This window comes from Panthera leo, chromosome A1, assembly GCF_018350215.1.
Source record: "Panthera leo isolate Ple1 chromosome A1, P.leo_Ple1_pat1.1, whole genome shotgun sequence".
Classification (NCBI taxonomy): domain Eukaryota; kingdom Metazoa; phylum Chordata; class Mammalia; order Carnivora; family Felidae; genus Panthera; species Panthera leo.
The window spans coordinates 143,849,815-143,869,947 of NC_056679.1; the positions used below are offsets into that span (position 1 = coordinate 143,849,815).

Genomic DNA, 20,133 nt, shown 5'->3' on the forward strand with positions numbered 1-20,133 from the left:
AGCCTATCTTGTTACCTTTGTTCAAAGAGCCTAAATCCACAGTTAGCAGCCTTAACATCCACCTCCTTTCCTGTTACCTGGTGCATTTTGGACTTCACAATAAATGTAGAAATTGTAATTACAGTATGTAGTTAAGATCTTAAAAGTGGTGGTGGGGTGCGGGGGGGGGGGGGGGGGCGGGTAGTGATGATTATTAGTTGGGAAAGAAAGGGCCTGGTTTAGACCCAACTCAGTGTCCCACCTCCACCACACATTAGTCCAGAAATGGAGTGGTCCATTGAGCCCAGTGGACCAAAGGGATCAAGAAAAATTCTAAATAGTTACTTGGATAAAAATGCCTGATTGCAGTAAGCAAGGGGTAGACTAGTTCCGGTGGAGAAGGGTTCCTTGGATCTCAGCCCGGGGCTACGGGTGTAGACGTGCACAGACCGCTCTAGCACACTCCACTCAGCAACTTCCCTATTGCTCACCGTAACAGAGGTGGGTGAAGAGAAGCCTGGTGTCCACTCTCATACTTACAGCTTTTTCTCAAGAGTTTAAGCTGTTTCAGGAGTGGCAAATCCAAATGCCTTTCTTCGGGGCAAGGGGTAAAGGTAAATGTGTGAGACACTGTAAGCAAACAACCTGTGTTGGGACCTACGATGAGCTACGGCATGCTCGCCCTCTCTGAAGGAGCCAAATATAAATTTTAAAATAACAACACCAACAACGATAATAACCACTGGCCAGACTCACTTGCAGTCTCTGGGAGTGGCACTGGCTGATGGCGAGGGCAGGGTTCTAACGTCAGACTGGCTAACTTTCACCAAGTTCAGGGAGAGAATGGAGTTTAGGAATTGCTTTTAAGACACTGAGGAAACTGCAGCCAAGAGTCCTGCTCACGATCCTATTAGACCTGGTCCACAGTTCTTTTAAAGCCCACTCTACCCTGTAGCATTATTACCCTGTGTTGAATAGACAAAAAGCTCTTTTCATCCAGGGCAAGAATAACCAATGACAGGAGGACTGCAGTTTTCTGCATTATTACTCCCTTAAAGGAAAATGGACCTAAACCCATGAGGAGAAAATACCGCAAAAAGTAAAACATGTTTCCAAAAGTAAGATTACAAACAAAGCAGAATGTCTTGGAAAACAAATGAAGGGGGGCGCCTGGCTGTCTCGGTTGGAAGAGGACACGATTCTTGAACTTGGGGTCATGAATTTGAGCCCCATGTTAAACATGGAGTTTACTTTAATTAATTATTTAATTAACAAATAAAAAAACAAATGAAGGAACAAAAAAAAGGCTGCTATCAAAAACAAAAGATCTTAGTAGCCTTTCCTCTCGATACACAAACTAATTCTTCAAAATTTAAATTTAAAACAAACATACAGCACAAAAACCAGTCTTCCACAATGTGGAAGATGTGTTTTGGTTGTGAAGAAAAAAAAATGCAAAGGTCCAGCCATCTCAGGTACTGACCTACCACCCATCTCAAGGATTAGAGCAGTGTGGTGATAACATAAGATGGGAGTGAAGGAAAGGACCTAAGAAGTTTCTGGTCAGGTGCATTTAGGGCTCTTCCTACTTGGCCTGGCTCACTGAGCTCAGAGGGAAGAAGGCCTGAGGGCCATATCAATCACCTGTCCTTCCTTCTCCAATGTACGTTTGGTTTCAGAGGCCCCTCCTCCACAGGAAACAAGAACCTCTCTTTCTTGTCCCTCTCAAAATGCCAGTGCAGAGGCGCCTGGGTGGCTTAGCAGACCGAGCATCTCTTGATTTCAGCTCATGTCATGATCCCAGGGTCATGGGATCTAGCCCCACATTGGTCCCCATACTGAATGTAGAGCCTGCTTGAGATTCTCTCTCTCCCTCTGCCTCTGCCCCATCCCCTGCTTGCATGCGCTCTCTCTCTTTCTCTCTTTCAAATTAAGGGAAAAAAAAGAACTTTTAAAAATTAAAAAAAAAAAAAAAAAGAAAGAAAGAAAGAAAGAAAGAAAGAAAGAAAGAAAGAAAGAAAGAAAGAAAGAAAAAAAACAGCAGAGGCACCTAGGCACCTGGGAGGCTGGCTCAGTTAGTTAAGCGTACAACTTCGGCTCAGGTGATGATCACAGAGCCTGCTTCAGATCCTCTGTCCCCCATTCACTGCCCCTCCTCTGCTCACACTTTCTCAAAAGTGAATAAACATTTATTGAAGGTGGGGGGAGGGGCACCTGGGTGGCTTAGTCGGTTAAGCGTCCGACTTCGGCTCAGGTCATGATCTCATGGTTCATGGGTTTGAGCCCCACATCAGGCTCTATGCTGACAGCTCAGAGCCTTGAGCCTGCTTTGGATTCTGTGTCTCCCTCTCTCTCTGCCCCTCCCCTGCTTGTGCTCTCTGTCTCTCAAAAATAAATAAATGTAAAAAAAAAAAAAAAAAAATGGGGGGGGGGGAGCCAGTGCAGATTACAGGGGGGTCAAAACCTCAAAGTGTCATTATTTGCTTCCAGAGAAGTTCCATCTTGATTTAGTGGTGCAGGTCGGCAGACTTAAATCTCTCTCAAAATAGCTACCCTCCCCATTTGGGAGTTGTTGTTTTGTGGGGGTTTTTTTGGTCATCCTACATTCTGAAATGGATTTTTAATCCCCTAGGCATCAAGTATCTCAAGACCATACCTGCTTGAATTACATGCCTAATGACATGAATGTCCTGCAGTAAAATGGCTCCTCCATTTAAGATGGGAACCATGCTCCAGGAGAAGACAGAAGTCACGCCCCACTCCACCAGCACAGCAGTTTCCTCTGAGCCCAAGTTCTCACGGGAAAGAGGAGTTTGCCTAGTGACACAAGGCAGCATAAGTGCGGCCCCGCGGCTCCCTGCAGTTCCCTCTTGCTCAATTTTAAACACAGGCCACCTTTTGAAACCAAGGCAAACACTGAAAACAACTGAATAGGAAGGCTGCCCTCGTGTTCTTAACCCCAGCAGCCCCCGTCCCCTGCACATAAAGGTGAGAATACCGGGTGGGAGGCAATTATACACTCCCATCTGGGCAGTTACAAGCACACATGCTTTCTCCTCTTCCAGTCACATCCTCAAACGTTACCACAGTCCAACAAAAGCGGGGGAAGGACTGCAGCAGAAGCCCAGTGTGTGTCCCCACAAGGGGACCTTTCAACGCCCGCCCTCAAGCATCGCCTGAGGATGAGGTCAGCCTCTACTCTATAGGCTGCAAACAAGCTGACTTTGTGACCAGCTGGCCTGCCCACTATGAAGCCCTAAAGATGGAAAAGTATTGGTTTCGCCCACAGGGACCTCATTCCTTATGCAGAAAGCCCAGCCAAACCATTTTTAAAGAAGTACATTCAGGAGACAGGCATAGAAACATTTACAAGAGCCAGTGTGAGGTGTCCGGGCGGCCCCTTCTCCCTCTCGCTCTCTCCCTTCCTCCGTCCCTCCCTCTGCAATGACCCCAAATCACACTGTACATACAAAGAACTGCTGGGCTCACCTCCCTAAATATCCATCTGTTTTGACAAGGACATACTCTTACTCAAGAATTGATAATAGCTTCCAACTGGCCATCAGACCACGGTCAAATGCCTAACTTTGGCAATAAAATTCCCGCAAGGTCATTTTACCTCCCCATGTCTCATCTCTGTCCTTCTACACGTGCCTCGTCCTTGTTCTCTTCCCTCCTGTCAACCTACACAGCCAATCACTAAGAACGCATTCAGCCTGGGTTCAAATCCCAACTGTACCCCTTAGAGCTGGAGACCTCGGATAAGGTACTTAAAGGATGCAATGCCTCAGTTTCCTCATATGTAAGGCAGGAATAATGCTTAGCTGAGTGCAGCAGTGATGAACCGAGATAATTCAGGTAAAATGCTCAGAATAAAACCTGATGCGTGGTATTACCCAATAAATATTAGCAATTAAAGTACTCATTATTCTCACACAAGTCACTTCCATGAAGCCTCCCTTAGTGATACCACTCCCTTAGTGAAATGCTTTCTGTTTCTTAAATGTTCTACCAACACTTAGAAACCATACATGCTAGCTGGAGTTGTCAGGGACTATTTCATGGGGCAGGTTAGTTGGATGGCAATCAAATATTAAAATTAGTATTATGAAAGTTATATCCTAGGGGGGGCCTCAGTGACTCACTTGGTGGAGCATCTGACTCTGGATTTCAGCTGAGGTCATGATCTCATGAGCATGGAGCTGCTTAAGATTCTCTCTCTCTCTCTCTCTCTCTCTCTCTCTCTCTGCCCCTCTCACCCACTTGTACCCTCTCTCTCTAAAATAAAATTAAATTTAAAAAAAGAAAGTCATGTCCTAAAATGTATACCGGTGGCTCCCAAATGAACCCTACCTCCAGTAATGCTGCTCATGGGTTCACCACTACACATTTGTATACTTTCAGGTTTTGTTTCTTGGATCCAAAGCTAAATTCTACCAAGACTGAAAACTTCTTAAGGGCTGGAAATGCACCACAGACAACCGACGCACGCTGAGAATTCCTATCACAACCACAATGGATCCTCAAACCGATGCTTGCTGAATTTACAAAGAGAATATGAAGTTACCTGAAAAACAAAGGTAATAAAAGGGAGATGAAATGCCCTTTCAGTTTTCCTCCTCTCAAACGTCCTGCCACAAACATACAAGAGCAAACCATGGTATGCGGAAGACAATTGGTGGTTAACTACCACTAAGGTGCAGTACAGCCTGATGTAGCCTAACGAGGCAGTCTTAGCTCTGGGTCTCCCCACCTCCAAATTTCCAAAGTGCTTCATGCATCCTCTCATATGGCACTGACTAATTTCCCCCTTGTTCTATGCCTCAGATGACTGATGGATGATAAGCTCCATTTCTCACAAGTTTGAATGTTCCAGAGTTCCCACTGCAGTGCCTTACTGAGGAGACATCCAATGTTTAAAGCACGGAGCAGCTGGGTGGCTCAGGGGTTAAGCATCTGACTTTGGCTCAGGTCATGATCTCATGGTTCATGAGTTCGAGCCCCGCATCAGGCTCTGTGCTGACATCTCGAGCCTGGAACCTGCTATGGATTCTGTGTTTCCCTCTCTCCTGACCCTCCCTTGCTCTCTCTCTCTCTCTCTCTCTCAAAAATAAACATTAAAAAAAAAATTAAAGTAATCAGGGGAGAAGTGCAGTGTCACAGGTTTTGACAGTAGTTTCCCCAAATTCCAGACCATACATTCGCAATTATAAAAGCAATGCCCAATGGGAATGCAAGCTGGTGCAGCCACTCTGGAACACAGTATGGAGGTTCCTCAAAAAACTAAAAATAGAACAACCCTATGACCCAGCAATTGCACTACTAGGCATTTATCCAAGGGATACAGGTGTGCTGTTTCGAAGGGACACATGCACCCCCATGTTTATAGCAGCACTATCAGCAATAGCCAAAGTATGGAAAGAGCCCAAATGTCCATCGATGGATGAATGGATAAAGAAGACGTGGTGTGTGTGTGTATATATATATGTATATGTATATATATATGTGTGTGTGTGTGTGTGTGTGTGTGTGTATATATATATATATATATATATATATATATATATATATAATGGAGTATTACTTGACAATCAAAAAGAATGAAATCTTGCCATTTACAACTAATGGAATTAGAGGGTATTATGCTAAATGAAATTAGTCAGAGAAAGACAAAAATCATATGATTTCACTCATATGAGGACTTTAAGAGACAAAACAGATGAACATAAGGGAAGGGAAACAAAAATAATATAAAAACAGGGAGGGGGACAAAACAGAAGAGACTCATAAATATGGAGAACAAACAGAGGGTTACTGGAGGGGTTGTGGGAGGAGGGATGGGCTAAATGGCCAAGGGGCATTAAGGAATCTACTCCTGAAATCATTGTTGCACTATATGCTAACTAATTTGGATGTAAATTTTAAAAAATAAAAAATTAAAATTAAAAAAAAAAAGTAATGCACAACAGAAAACTTCAGAGAGCCTAATGGATAAGAATATGTCGAGTGTTTCTAAGGAAATGGTTGTTCTGAATCTCTTGATGTGGGACCCAAGGAATTTAACAAAAATCCCCTACCCCTGGACAAGCAGAGCAAGACTAACTCCATTTTGTGCTACACCCACCATCTCATGTATAACCCCCACATGACCTACTTATTGCTTAAGACACTCCCCCACCCTAGTCAAGCCGCTGAGCACACCCTTACTGGAAACCGGCTCATATAGGAATGCGGAACCCCTAACCGCCAAAGAATGTAAACCCCACCTTTTGCCCGCAAAACTTGCACACCAATTCTTAAACCCCACCTTTTGCCCGCCAAACTTGCGTGCCAATTCCGACCAGAGTGATAGGCTAGTTCAAACTATAGGGTAAATTGTAATTCAATTGGCCACCTGCGTGTGGACCGACATGACTATGCAACTTTCTGTGTGTGTTACAATCTCATTGGCCACTGGCCCCTATAAAACTGCTACACCTCTTAACCTAGGGGTCCAAGTCCCTGCTCCGCTGTGTCGGGTATACTTGGGCACAAGCTGAGCTTGCAAATAAACCCTCGTGCGTTTCCATCGGTATCGGCTCCTTGGTGGTCTCTCGGATTCGAAATCGGGGGCATTACACTGAGAGTATAGTTAAGATAGCCTGTAGCTTCAGCATGAGGTTGGGGAAAAGAGACACTTGCTCGGGAGTTGTTCCTGGTGATGGCGTCTCCACGGTGGTGGGGTTCCAACAGAGTGCTGGCCCTAGCCTTCTCCCCCTCCTCATTCTGCTGGGCCCCAGGAAAATTGGATTTGGATAGCTAGCCTTTGCTCTCCCCCTTTCCCTTAGACAAGAGCTGCCCCTGGCAAAGAGTGCCCCTGCCACTCTTCTCGGGAAATTGTATCTCTGCAGGGGAAGTATGGCCCAGCCTAGGGGGACTGGCGCCTGGGTAGGCTCCCTCAGTGGAAAAGTCTAACTTGTTTTAGGGTTCAGTACTAAGAGGCCCACTTCTCTGCAGATTCAAGCCATACTCTCTCATATGAGCTTTATGAGGGACAGAGGGTGATGTCTGGCATCTATCTACTGACACTTCGGTCTTTTTTGCCTATTTGTTTAGAGACTAAGAGGGGAAATGTTATTTACTGGGCTCCCTCAAAAACCCCAACACGTGCCCCTGTCATCTGGCTGATTAAAATGCCTTCTATGGGGAAAGTCCAGGAAAACGCCCTGCTTCATCAGCATCACAAACCAGGCCTACTTCTGCATACATTGCCCAAGAAATGTCTAAAAATCCACTCCTCACCCTTGGAGACACCCGAACCACAAATGACATGTCAGCAAAGTAAAAATCGCCCTACTGCCCACTCCTCATCATCTGTGGAATTTTCTAAGCTTTATCAGGCTTCCCAAGTAGGCCAAATAGAGTTTATTATAACAGCTGCTACTTGAGACACTGGAAGCCATCCTTACAACAAGGGAAAAGTACCAAGTCTACAAGAAAAGACTGTACATCTAGGAGGAACAGTTATAAACAAGGCATAGACCGAACACACAATACACCAAAGAACAGACTGTATCTGTTCTACTGCTAAAGTTCAAGACTTTGAATGGTTCCCTTGCTTGGCAGGAAAGCACTGAAGAGGCTTCAGGAAGGTCTGGAGATAATGAGTATACCTCTACCCACACCAGCGTGGCTGGGCCCCCATCCTTTACAGGGAAAGTTTTCCCACACACCCTCACCAATCATCATCAAATGAGAAGAGTTCAAAAGAGGCCACGGCGCCTGAGTGGCTCAGTCGGTTAGGCGTCCGACTCTTGATTTCGGTTCAGGTCATGATCTCACAGCTTGTGGGTTTGAGCCTGGCATCGGGCTCCGTGCTGACAGCATGGAGCCTGCTTGGGATTCTCTCTCTCTCTCCCTCTCTCTCTGCCCCCCCCTCCCCCGCTTATGCTCTAAATCTCTCTGTCAAAATAAATAAATCCAAAGCATTAAAGAAAGAAAAGAAAAAGAAAAAGAAAAAGAAAAAGAAAAGAAAAGAAAAGAAAAGAAAAGAAAAGAAAAGAAAAGAAGGGAGGGAGGATGAGGCAGACTTACATGCTCCTTCATTTCATTAGCTACAGTTTTTGACATCATGATGCAGCAGAGAAGGACGACCAGAATGAAGTACAACGCATACATGAAGCGGGTGCTCCGGGACTGTCGGATCTTGGGGCAGCAGTCACAGCAGAGGGAGCAGCCAGCGGACCCACAGCAGCAGGCCAACTAGGAAAGGAACACAAAACATCCTCTTAGAGCCATTCATTTACGGACCCATTAACCCCAGACCGCTGCAGGTCGACCTCCCAGGCTATCAGTCTTCTGAGCCATCTTGCCTACAGAACGTGCAGTAACAGTTTAGTGTGCAAATGAAGCTTTCACCAGAATTGGTCTGATATTGTCTTTAATAAAAAGAAGGGACTGTGGCGTGGGAGATGCCCAATCATTAAAAAAGAAAAGTCACAGTTCACCTGAAGCACTATAATCATTCTCTGAGGGGAAACAAAGATTTCAGGGATCAGCTAAGGAGTAAGAGAAGAAGTCTAAAACCTAAAAATTCTATCTCTTGGTGATGATTTGGAAGGCACTTCAGGACCCTGCAATGGTTTGAAAACAAGCATCACACTGTAAACATCTCATCTGCCAATGAGAAGAGATCATAGGTATCAGACAAGAGGCTATAATCACATCTTACTTCATTTACTGCAGGAAACTGCCTTTGTAACACCACTCCAATAGGTCTTAGGGCTTAACCAGCATTAAGCTTATGCACTCCCTTGGTCTGAGTGAACCAAACTCACTTACTTTCCTTGAGATCTGCAGACCACTGGCCTTGAGGAGAGAAGGACCAGTCTTGCCCAGAAGAGAAGTCCTGATGACTGAAAATAGCTGCTGCTGGTGCCCGCAAGCCTGATGAGGGTCATGTCGGCATATGCAGACTAAATGCCTGGGCACCACCTTCTCCTCCAGGTAGCCCACCCCCAACCCCAGTGTCTCACACTTTCCTCTTTAAAACCCTCCGGCTTTGCCTGGACGAGAAGATGATCTTTGGGACCTTAGTCCACCATCTTCCGAGGCTGCTGGCTTCCTCAGTAATGCCAACCTCTCCTTTCCCACCATCACCTGTCTCTCAAGTATTGATTTTTGAGAGGCGAGCAGCCAAACCAGAGTTCAGAACGGGTTCTCTGTCCAGTAACACCACTGTTTGAGCACTTTGTGTAGTATTTCATCATTTCACACGCTTATAATGGGCTCTCTCCATCTTACATTGCTTCCCAAACCATCTTCCTCGCAAGACTCTTCTGGCATCCTAAGACTAGGCTGCTTTGTAAGATAAGCTACTCTACTCAGGCGGCGCTAACAGATCACACGGGTGAAATCTAACACTACTGCTTGTATGGGGTCCTCCCACTGGCAGGGCTGCCTTTTCTCTGGGCCTTGCCTTCCTCCTCCTTGCCTCCCAAATTCTTTCCCAATTGTCTCCTTCGTTGCCTGCTAACTTTTTTTAGTTCTATGGTCTTAAATAACCAGTCTTACTGACTGCATTTCAAATTCAAATGCAGTAGGATATTTATTCTATTTGGGAAAGGAAATACTTTTATTTTCTTTTAATTTTTTAATGTTTGTTTCATTTTTGAGAGAGAGACAGAGCACGAGTAGGGGAGGAGCAGAAAGAGGGAGACACAGAATCCAAAGCAGGCTCCAGGCTCTGAGCTGTAGCACAGAACCCGACACGAGGCTCGAACCCACAGATCGCAAGATCATGACCTGAGCTGAAGTCAGACGCTTAACCAACTGAGCCACCCAGGTGCCCCAAAAGAAATATTTTTATTTTTTAACGTTTATTTATTTTTGAGACAGAGAGAGACAGAGCATGAGCAGGGGAGGGTCAGAGAGAGAGGGAGACACAGAATTTGAAACGGGCTCCAGGCTCTGAGCTGTCAGCACAGAGCCCGACGCGGGGCTTGAACTCATGGACCGTGAGATCATGACCTGAGCCGAAGTCGGCCACTTAACCGACTGAGCCACCCAGGTGCCCCAAAAGAAATATTTTTAAAGCAGTTAATCCTTCCCATGATAGAACATTCCCATAGTACAATCAACATTTAAACTATCTCCACAGAAGGGGGAAAATAAATGGATTTTATGTGTATATATAAATATATATACATATATATATTCTATTTATATCATGTTTATTATACATATTTATATAAATTATTTTATATATTATTTGTTATTATTCAAAGGCAAATAGTAACAAAAGAAATGTGATCATGCAAAGTGTGAAATGAAAATCATACTGCTTACTTAGAATACTCCTATCCTATCATTAAAGTCATGTATCATTGTATGGATTTGACTTTTCAAACTTTTCTCATTTCACTTTCACTCTATATAGTGCTATGATGTTTTTTAAAACATACATATACATGTGTGAGTGTATCTGTGTGTATATATACACACACATAACATTTCAACTGGAGCCCTCCCACTAGAGCAAGTGAGCAGCACTTGCTTGGGGCCTGTGCATTCAGGGGATAGCTCACAGGGCACTGTGAGAACTCATTCACCACGTCCCCTTCATTCCTCTTGGGAAGGCAAAGAAGGATACTTCTGCCGCAAGAACCATTCCAAAGAGGGTCACATGTTTTACTTCCACTGCTTTAGTTTAGGAGCATGTAAATCCCTAAGCAATGTGGAAAACCTTCATTCAAAAGGACTTACTCCTTGAGAGTTCTGGATAGCCAAGTTGGCTTTGGTTTGTCTAAACTAAGTCCCAACTGCAAAAAGAAAGAAATCTTGACCTGACACCAACTGTCATTCAGTTGGTTTTCCCAACTCGGAAATATGGGAGCCCTAGCAGAATGCAGGAAAGACATCAGAGACTTCTGTTAACTACAATAATTCTAATACTGTCCCTTAATAAACGGTGGAGAGAGGGGGGGCAGCAGTAGGGAAGTTCCCCAAATACTGAAGCTGTTGAAGCTGTGAAAAGCAGAACCCAGGTGTTCCTAAGCATGCTGCAGGGCTTATAACATCAAAGAAATAGAAGAAAAACATTAAAGCATAAAACTGGGTTTTATTATGTTTATTTATTTTTGAGAGAGAGACAGAATGTGAGCAGGGAAGGGGCAGAGAGAGAGGGAGACACAGAATCTGAAGCAGGCTCCAGGCTCTGAGTTGTCAGCGCAGAGCCTGACACCGGGCTCAAACTCACAACTGGTGAGATCGTGACCTAAGCCGAAGTCGGAGGACTGAGCCTCCCAGGCGCTCCAGGTTCATTTTTTTTTTTTTAATTTTTTTTAATGTTTATTTATTTTTGAGACAGAGAGAGACACAGCACGAGCAGGGAAGGGGCAGAGAGAGAGGGAGACACAGAATGTGAAGCAGGCTCCAGGCTCTGAGCGGTCAGCACAGAGCCCGATGCGGGGCTCAAACTCACCAACTGTGAGATCATGACCTGAGCCGAAGTCGGACGCTTAACCGACTGAGCCACCCAGGCGCCCCCTTTTTTTTTTAATTCAGGTAAAAAGCGTTCTCTATCCTTTAACTAAATTTGGATTTCCACATCTTTTGGTAATATACAATACTTCACATACAATGTCACAGCCTGCTTTCCTTCCTTCTCTTTGGAGGTTTTAGGCTTTAGGTTTAACCCCCTATGAATCACCGGGGGTTAGCAGAGAGATAATCAACTGATTCCACTTTGACAAGCAATATTTATTTAAGTTTTAGAGCCCCCAACCAACATTTTGCCGCTCATTCTCCAGGCTCCAAGTGCAAAAACAGCTTCCCACCAAACTTGTACACATCTCTCACTACTACTAGAAGGCAGAGGTAGTGGTAAATTTCAATTCCTGCCAGCATGGGGCCACGTGCTGTCCTTTAGTGGTAGCTGTGCAAGGGAATGGTAAAACTTGAAAACTAGGAGGTCAAGAACATGCAGCTCCCTCTGCTCAATAAAGGAGGAGCTCCCCAAAGAACAAATACACTTGGCAGGTAGTCCCTAACACACAAAATGATCCTGCTGTCGGAAACTCAACCATGCTACAATTGCATTAGTAAATTGGGTTGGGGCTTACAGTGGATTTCTCCCATACAAAAGAACATAGGGCAATTTACTAAAGCTTATTTAATTTATCATATTAGCTAACAATAGCTAACACTTATTGATCTCTTACTTGCTGCAAGGCACAAATAGTATTATTAGCTGTTTTGTCACCCCAAAGTTACAGAGCCGAGACAGGGGCTCAGAGGGGTTAGGCAACCTAAGGTCAGAAGGCTGATGAGTGGGGGAGCCTGAATTTGAATCTGGTTGTCTCTCCTTGCTGCTGGCAAGAGAGGGTGAGCAGGACAGACAACGCTGGCCTGAAACTTTGGATCCCTACAAAAGGGAAGCTGGCTGCGTGGGAAGGAGGCAGCAAGACAGGAAGCGCTTTTTCTTGCCTGCCCTTGGGTGTACAGTAAGCATTCAACAAATATCTGAAGAAGGCATCTCCTTCTCTTTGCCCCTTTCGCTCTCGCAGGCAATCTCTGGCCTCAGTGGACCTGAATGATCCCGCTTAAATACAGCCCTGTCCCAAGCAGCTCAACACCCCCAATCACCAAGCTCCCTGAACCACCGCGTCCTACCCCACGTTAAAAGCCCTATTCCCAATCCTATGGAAATAACTAAGCCATTCATTCACTCAACTAATATTTATTATACTACAAACCTACTATGCACAGCATTAGTTCCTGGGAATGAAGCAATTAAAACAAGAGACCTTTTTCTTCCCTCGCTAAGCAAGAATACAAAGATATGTGTTAAGAACAACCGTCTACGTGCCATTTTGGAGAGATAAAGGAAACCTGGATGTTCAATGAAAGAGTACTAGCCACTGAAATTATGGTACATTCACATCACTGAATTCAATGAACCCACCACAATGATTATATAGTAGATACAGAAAAATTTATTGCCATGGAAAGATATACACAATGTATTAACTGAAAATAAATAACACACAACAATATAGAGTATGATAGCATTTGAGGTAACAACATACCCAGACCTAGGGCAGTAACAATAGCAAAAAAAAAAAATCTGAAAGGATATACCAATATGGCAACAGTCATTAATAGACCTGTAGGATTAGGAGTTAACTATGTTTTTCTGTATTTTCTAAGCTCTTTGCAACAAGCACATAGCTTCTAATTAGAAAAACATGACAACACGTTTCTATTTTGGAAGAAAACAAAACAAAGTTTCTGTTCTCACAGGTGAATAAACATTCAAATACTTATTAATTTAATCAGCCAATAAGTAAAAGAAAACTACTAATTTAGCTATATGAGAGAGAAAAGCCAGAGTGAACCATCTCTGTAACTGGGGGGATAAAACCAGAAAATTCCTACTGTACTGTTATCTTTAAAATTGGTTAAGATGGTAAATTTTCTATTTTTTACCACAATAGAAAAGTGATAATTCCTTAACCCTTGTAATATTTGTTAGTATTTAATACATATAAGGAAACCTCTACTTGGTGGAATTTGAAGCAAATAAAAATGAAACGACAAAAATTAAACAACTACCTAAAAGTTCAAGGAGTTGAACAAGAAGCTATACATTTGCCTAACCCAAAAATCTGCTCTTATATTTCCTTCATCTAAAATTCTTAAGTTCTTCGGGGTGCCTGGGTGGTTTGGTTGGTTGGGCATAGGACTTCAGCTAAGACCATGATCTCACAGTTCGTGAGTTCGGGCCCCATGTCGGGCTCTGTGCTAACAGCTCAGAGCCTGAAGCTTGCTTTGAGTTCTGTGTCTTCCTCTCTCTCTGGCCCTCCCCTGCTCACTCGCTCTCTCTCTCTCTCTCTCTCTCAAAAATAAATAAACATTAAAAAATTAATAACAATAATCAAAAATAAATAAAATTGTTAAGTTTTTCTCTTTTGAGTTCAAGAATCCCTTAAAACTCCGAGTTTTTTACAATCCTGGCCATGACCGTGGGAACCAGATTCTGGGGGTTTGCCAGAAAGGAGTTTCTGACAGGTAGTTTCTCACGCAGGTTTCGACATACCAGAATATACTGGTTTCTACCCTTAACATCATTTCAGTGAAAAGCACTGTCAAGGGTCAGTGTTCTTCCTTAAATGGCACTGGGTACCCAGGGACTGAGTCTGAAACAGGCACGCTATGAACACACACGATGCCAGTGCTGGCTTCTGGGGATCAGTGGTACCTGGACAAAAATGTTCTCCCTGAGAGTCTCTTTTCTCACAAGGTTAGGGTTACGTTCAGCACCCAAAAAACACAGTGGGAGGGGCCTGGTGGCTCAGTCGGTTGAGCTCCAACTTTGGCTCAGGTCATAATCTCGTGATCCGTGGGTTCGAACCCCACATCGGGCTCTATGCTGACCACTTAGAGCCTGGAGCCTGCTTCAGATTCTGTATGTCTCTCTCTCCACCCCTCCCCCACTCACGCTCTGTCTCTCTCACTCTCTCAAAAATAAACAAACATTAAAAAAAATTAAAAAAAAAAAGTTGATCAAGTTCTCGGTCCTCAGATAGCAGCTGGATTCTTTGACTCATTCCATCACGCCACCCTCCACTTATATCTCTTCTAAAAAACACCACATTTGATATAGTTCTGTAGGTCAGAGGACAGAATCTATTATGTTTAAGGTTAAAAGGTTAACTAACTCCACTTCCTGGCAGTTCAACAGAAAACAAACATTCCCAGGAGGCAGGTCAAACTCGGCACTAGGGCATTTTGGGGCCCTGTAAGTCTTTGTTGGGGTGCTGTCCTGTGCACGGTAGGATGGTAAGCAGCCTCCTGGGCCTCTACCCACTAGATGCCAGGAGCACTCTCCCTGTCTCCTTCACAAGTGGTGACAATCAGAAATGTCTCGAACAATTGCCTCCCCCCTTCTGCTGCAAACCACAGCTTTCAGGGTTAAAATCAAGAGCTATGAGGTCAGGCCATCTGGGTTCACACCCAAGCTTGAATACTGCCTGCTTATGTGGCCGTGCACCAATTCTTTACCACCCCCTAAGTATTAATGACCTCATTTGTAAAATGGGAATAAAAACATCTACTTCAAAGGACCGTTAGTAAGATTAAATGAGACAATTCAGATAAAGTTAACACAGAGCCTGGCACAAGGTGATAGGAAAAAAAAAAAAAAAAAAAAAAAGAGCCAGGTGTACACATCATCAGTCCATCTGTCATGTCCCTCCTCCCTAGATCCCCATTCTCCTTGGTCCTTGAGGTTCTAAAGAAAGAGGTAAGGATGAGAGGGGGGTGGGACGAAATGATTAATACCTCTTTTATAGCAATGTTTTCATTTCCTGCTCTAACATGGCTGATAAATCCATCGGTTGGAAGGAAACTACTTTTGGGAATAAAGCTCCTGAGATCCAAACCCAGGAGAGCATCCTAGCAACCTGGGAAAAAGCTGGACCACTTACATAGAAGCACTTCCCACCCGCCAAAAGCTACAGCCATCTTTGTACTTTGCTTCCAGTAAGGAACAAACAAGGCAGGCAGAACATTCATTTGCACCCACTGAAGCCACAAATACCGGCAGCAGAACAGATCTAAGAAGGAGGAGTTAAGCAAGTTCTGGAGGGAGAAGAAAAAAAAAGTGTAAGAAAATGAAACCTTGAAATTCAAAATGGTAAGTGTAGGATGGGAAGAGAGGTGTTCATTTTTTAAAACTTTTAAAATCTTCTCATCAAAATAAGAGAGGAAAAATCCTGCTTGTTCTACTTATCCACAAGCAATTAATGAAACACAAACCCCAAAATTCGCCTAATTCTGTCATGGGGGTTATGTTGCAAGGGGAAAAATCTGCCAAACCCCTTCCAAGAGGTGCCTCCTGGCAGCCTGATCCCCAAACTCCACCGAGTCACGGAGCACTTCCCAGGCTGGGGATGGAGGCCACAGAGCCAACCTGATGCAAGGATGTTCTGGGATGGAGAACAGAAACAGGCCTGTCTCAGCGGATCAGACAGTTGGGGCGGGGGTGACCTCAGAGCTCAGGTGGGTTGGCAGGGCACTCCTCTCCCCAACAAATGGAAGCCTTTGTGCAACTCCAATGTATAAAAGGTACGGATGCACTATAATACTACAAATGTGCTTACGTGTTCATACACCAAATTTACCTAATGCTTACTGGCGACCAGGCACTACCAGGGGCGGGTGGTACAGTTCCTCATGAAGCTTGCATTCTAGTCGATTTAGGTCAAATTCAGCATTCCCCAGATTCTACCCAGCACTTAGGGTGAAAGCCTCTGGTCCAGTCCAGTCCTCTCATGTTGCTGATGTGAAATCTGAGGCCCAGAAATGTTAGGTGATTTGGCTCAAGGACAAATTCAGTGATGAGCATCAGTGGACCAGGAAACACACGCCACTTGAGACAACTGAGTACTTCTGGAGGAGGGACAAGCCTTTGGATCCCACACTTCTGTATCTATAGTGCCAAAGACTAACGGATATTCAAAACAACTAAATGAAGTCTCCATAAATTGGTTTTAAAAAAATTTTTTTAATGTTTTTATTTATTTTTGAGACAGAGAGAGACAGAGTATGAGCAGGGGAGGGACAGAGAGAGAGGGAGACACAGAATCTGAAGCAGGCTCCAGGCTCTGAGCTGTCAGCACAGAGCCCGACGCAGGGCTCGAACTCACGGACTGTGAGATCATGACCTGAGCTGAAGTCAGATGCTCGCTCAACTGACTGAGCCACCCAGGTGCCCCTCCACAAATTGGTTTAAATGACACTGTTGACCACAGTAAGAAGGCAGTAAGGGTCTAAGTGTCTAGTACAGTTTGAAAAGTTTCCATCACAAAACAGTTAAAATGAAAGGCTGGCACACGATGAGTTAACCCTGGGGTGGCCACAAAACTGAATGCTGTTGAACAGCCATAGGCTGTGGCTGGTAAGTGCCCGGTCCCCTGTTGTACCTCCCTTCCTCTCCCCTCCCCCCATTCTGAGAAGACAGAGAGCAGGAAGTCCCTCCCCCACCCCCAATCTCACACACAACCTAAGTGCAGGGTCAAGTGCTGGCCAGTCTTCTTCCAAGCCATAGAAAGAAGCCACTGCTCAAGAGACACCTCTGACCCTCCGCGCGCTGGCAAGACGCCTCTCTGTGAAGGTTAGTCTAGCTCCAGTGGCTCTGTGCAAGGAAAAACCTGTATGCGCCATCTACCTCGGGTTTTCCAGCAGTCAGGATTTCATTCGATCCTACTTTTTAAGATTCACAAAAGAGCCCAATAGAAGGTGACATCTAGAACCTCTTTGCACGTAAATGAATACATAAATTGGAAACAAAAATGTCAGGCGTGGGACCTCTGGTTTGGAAAACCCGTGGGCGGACCCAGAAGGCTCCAGCACTTGGGGGCAGGAGCGAGGAGGGGGACAGAGGAAAGGCCCACACTGGCCTGGACTCCTCATTTCTCACGGGTAAACTCACGTCCTTCCCACTGGCCGCCCTCCACCCTCTAACTGCCTCTATCTTTCAGGATGAAAGCCTCCTGGTTTAACAGCTTTTTCTTGGAGCTGAAGTAACAGCTGTACTGCTTTCCTACAGCTGAGAAAAAACTTTCTCGCCATTAATTCCACCCTTCCTCAGTCCTTCAAAACTTCAGGAAGCCTTATCAACTCTGCTCTCCTTTCATCTTCAAAATCTATCTCTGTCTCCCACTTCTAGCATAAAGAGGAACGAATCAATGGGTGTATGCCTTTCCCCCACAAGCAAATATCTGCAGTTAATTGCCTTTTTCATTTGAAGTGCTGTGCAGATGCCCAGCGAATTTCATCACTACCCCCTCTTGTCAGCCTGGTCCTCACGACAAAGCCAGCTGGCACAAAGTCCGAGGCAGCATTTATGATGATGCTTTTCTTCAAGTATAGCTGCCTCGATGGTACCAACCAGCAGAGAAGTGTCATACACGTGCAACTCCTCCCCTGCAACCAACCCCCAATTTGAGACGCGTCCTGTTGCTGTTCCTAAAATTTGCAGAAGGAACCAGGGCCAAATGAAGGAACCTATGAGTCACATTTTTTCTATCAAAATACCAACAGAAGTGTAAATATTCTCATAGAGGGGACCCCTACCCCAGCTTTTGCCTTCTTATTTTCTACTCATCGGAGCACTGGTTATGTGACCAAGTGCAAGGTGGAGCAGAGGAGCCTAAGAGAGAGGATTCCCCTGGGGCATTCTTTTTAATGCAGGAAGTTACTTACTCATATTGGGAGTGGTGTTCCCTCTGCTTTTAAAACTATAAAGACAGAGCTCTTCCATCAGCTCTAGACTGAAGTTACCCAGCATCAAATGGAACACAATAGCCGACAAGGCTAGGCTGACATACACACCAAACGAATGGTTATCCGGCTACAAGGTAAACAGGCCCCAGGGGTGGGCAGTTCAGAAAATGGACCTTAATTACTGTTATTTGTTCAATCAAACCTAGCATTTCTCATCTAGGCAGAGTGGGTGATGGACCAAATAGAGGGCTCTTTTGAAGATTCTAGATCTGTCTCGCCCCTCCTTCCTTCACCAGAGAAATCCAAGGTCTTGTTGTTCAGGGAGCCCCAGGGGGTGGGACAGGTTGGGGCGGGGCTGCCAGTGAAGTGGGTACCCCCACCCTCCATGGAGACCAAGGAATCAGCACTGTGCCTGAGTTCCCAGGTGGGAAGCTGAGGGGTGAGGGAGGATGGCAATAAAGTAGGAAATAACTGAGAAACCTTTCTGGACCCAGACTTGCTGGTGATGGTGGGAGTGTAAGGGTTAAATTGTAGTGTAGGGCTAACCTGTAGCCTTGAAAAATAACAGCTTTGGTTGACACTGTAGGCTAAGAGATAACAGCCTTGTTTTAAAAGGGGCGCCAGAGGCAGGGTCAAGGAGGTCAACTGGTTGTGGCTTAAGGGCAGAACTGTTTCCACCCCCATCTAGGAGCTATTTCTTTTTTCTGTTCCCAGGTGATGATAAGACGATGTGGTCGACTATAAAAACTGTACCCCAGCTGTTCGAGGCTGCACTCTGATCAAGATCGAGAGTGTCAGTCCTGATCCGTCAGCCTTGCCTCTCGTTGCAATAAACTTTGCTGTGACAGTCACTGGTGCCCGTAGCATTCTGTTTCAGGAGTCCTGTGGATGCAACAGGAGGAGGCCTGGGGAAACTTCACCTACTCTCAATTAATTAGGTATACAGGCAGAGGGCAAGCAGAAAGAACACATCACAACCATTCATGGAATGGAATACCAGGAATCAGAAGGTGATATTTAGCTTGCTTTTTCATGAACAAACATGTTGGGATTTTATAGGCCATATATAATAATCATGTTCTGCTGTAAAAACTTATCTAGTTTTTCAGAATACTCCATAAGGGACACCAGACTTTACAGAGGATCCCCACTCCGAGAACAAGTCTGAGAGTCAATGCTCTGATCAAATTAAAACTCATTTTGCAGACTAAATTCCAGGTTACCCTTAGGCATCCAGGAGACCTTGAAATGAAGCAATCCAAAGCAGGAAAAACAAAACAAAACAAAAAGTAGTTGTCAGACATACATGGAGAAACCCGGAAGATTTAAACCTTTGATGATACAACTGCCCATTCAACAACTAGAAAGGAAGAAGGCGTGATGCAGAAATTCTAGCCAATGTCCAGTCTTCCCAAAGAAGGCAAGGAAGAAACTGGGGAAATACTGAGAAAACTTAGGACAAAATGGGTAACAGAAACAATGCTAACATAAGCAACTGACAAGTTTGTTACGAACACAATTTAGTGAGTACCTATTCTGTGCATCATATACTTTACTCAACTCTTTACATATGTTATAGAATTTAATGTTCACCATAACCCTATGGTGTTATCCAGCTCTATTATGCATGAGAAAGTTGATCAAATAACCAAGACACACCCAGTAAATGAAAGAACTGGGGTTTCTGCTTCAGTTCGGTGCCTTCTAAGTCAATTTTTTCCCACTGCTTTATAATGTTTAATTATCAGTGTAATACCTTTGCGGGGGGCTGGGAGGGTGGGAAAAGATGGGGGGGCTCGGTTAACAGGAACTGCCCCTTGGTATTCTACATGATGCATTTCTGGAAATTAGAAAAAGGCACAGCATGAGCAAGCCAGCAGGCATAGC

General features: G+C 44.6%; 1 protein-coding gene across 1 annotated transcript in view; it reads right to left on the reverse strand.

Moving 5' to 3' along the window:
- The window catches only part of SERINC5 (serine incorporator 5), a 102,747-nt gene that overhangs the window by 52,332 nt on the left and 30,282 nt on the right, over positions 1–20,133 (reverse strand). Inside the window, exon 2 of the mRNA XM_042942211.1 lies at positions 8,053–8,220. Within this exon, the coding sequence (XP_042798145.1) occupies positions 8,053–8,220 (168 nt within the window). The remainder of the gene's footprint in view (positions 1–8,052; positions 8,221–20,133) is intronic.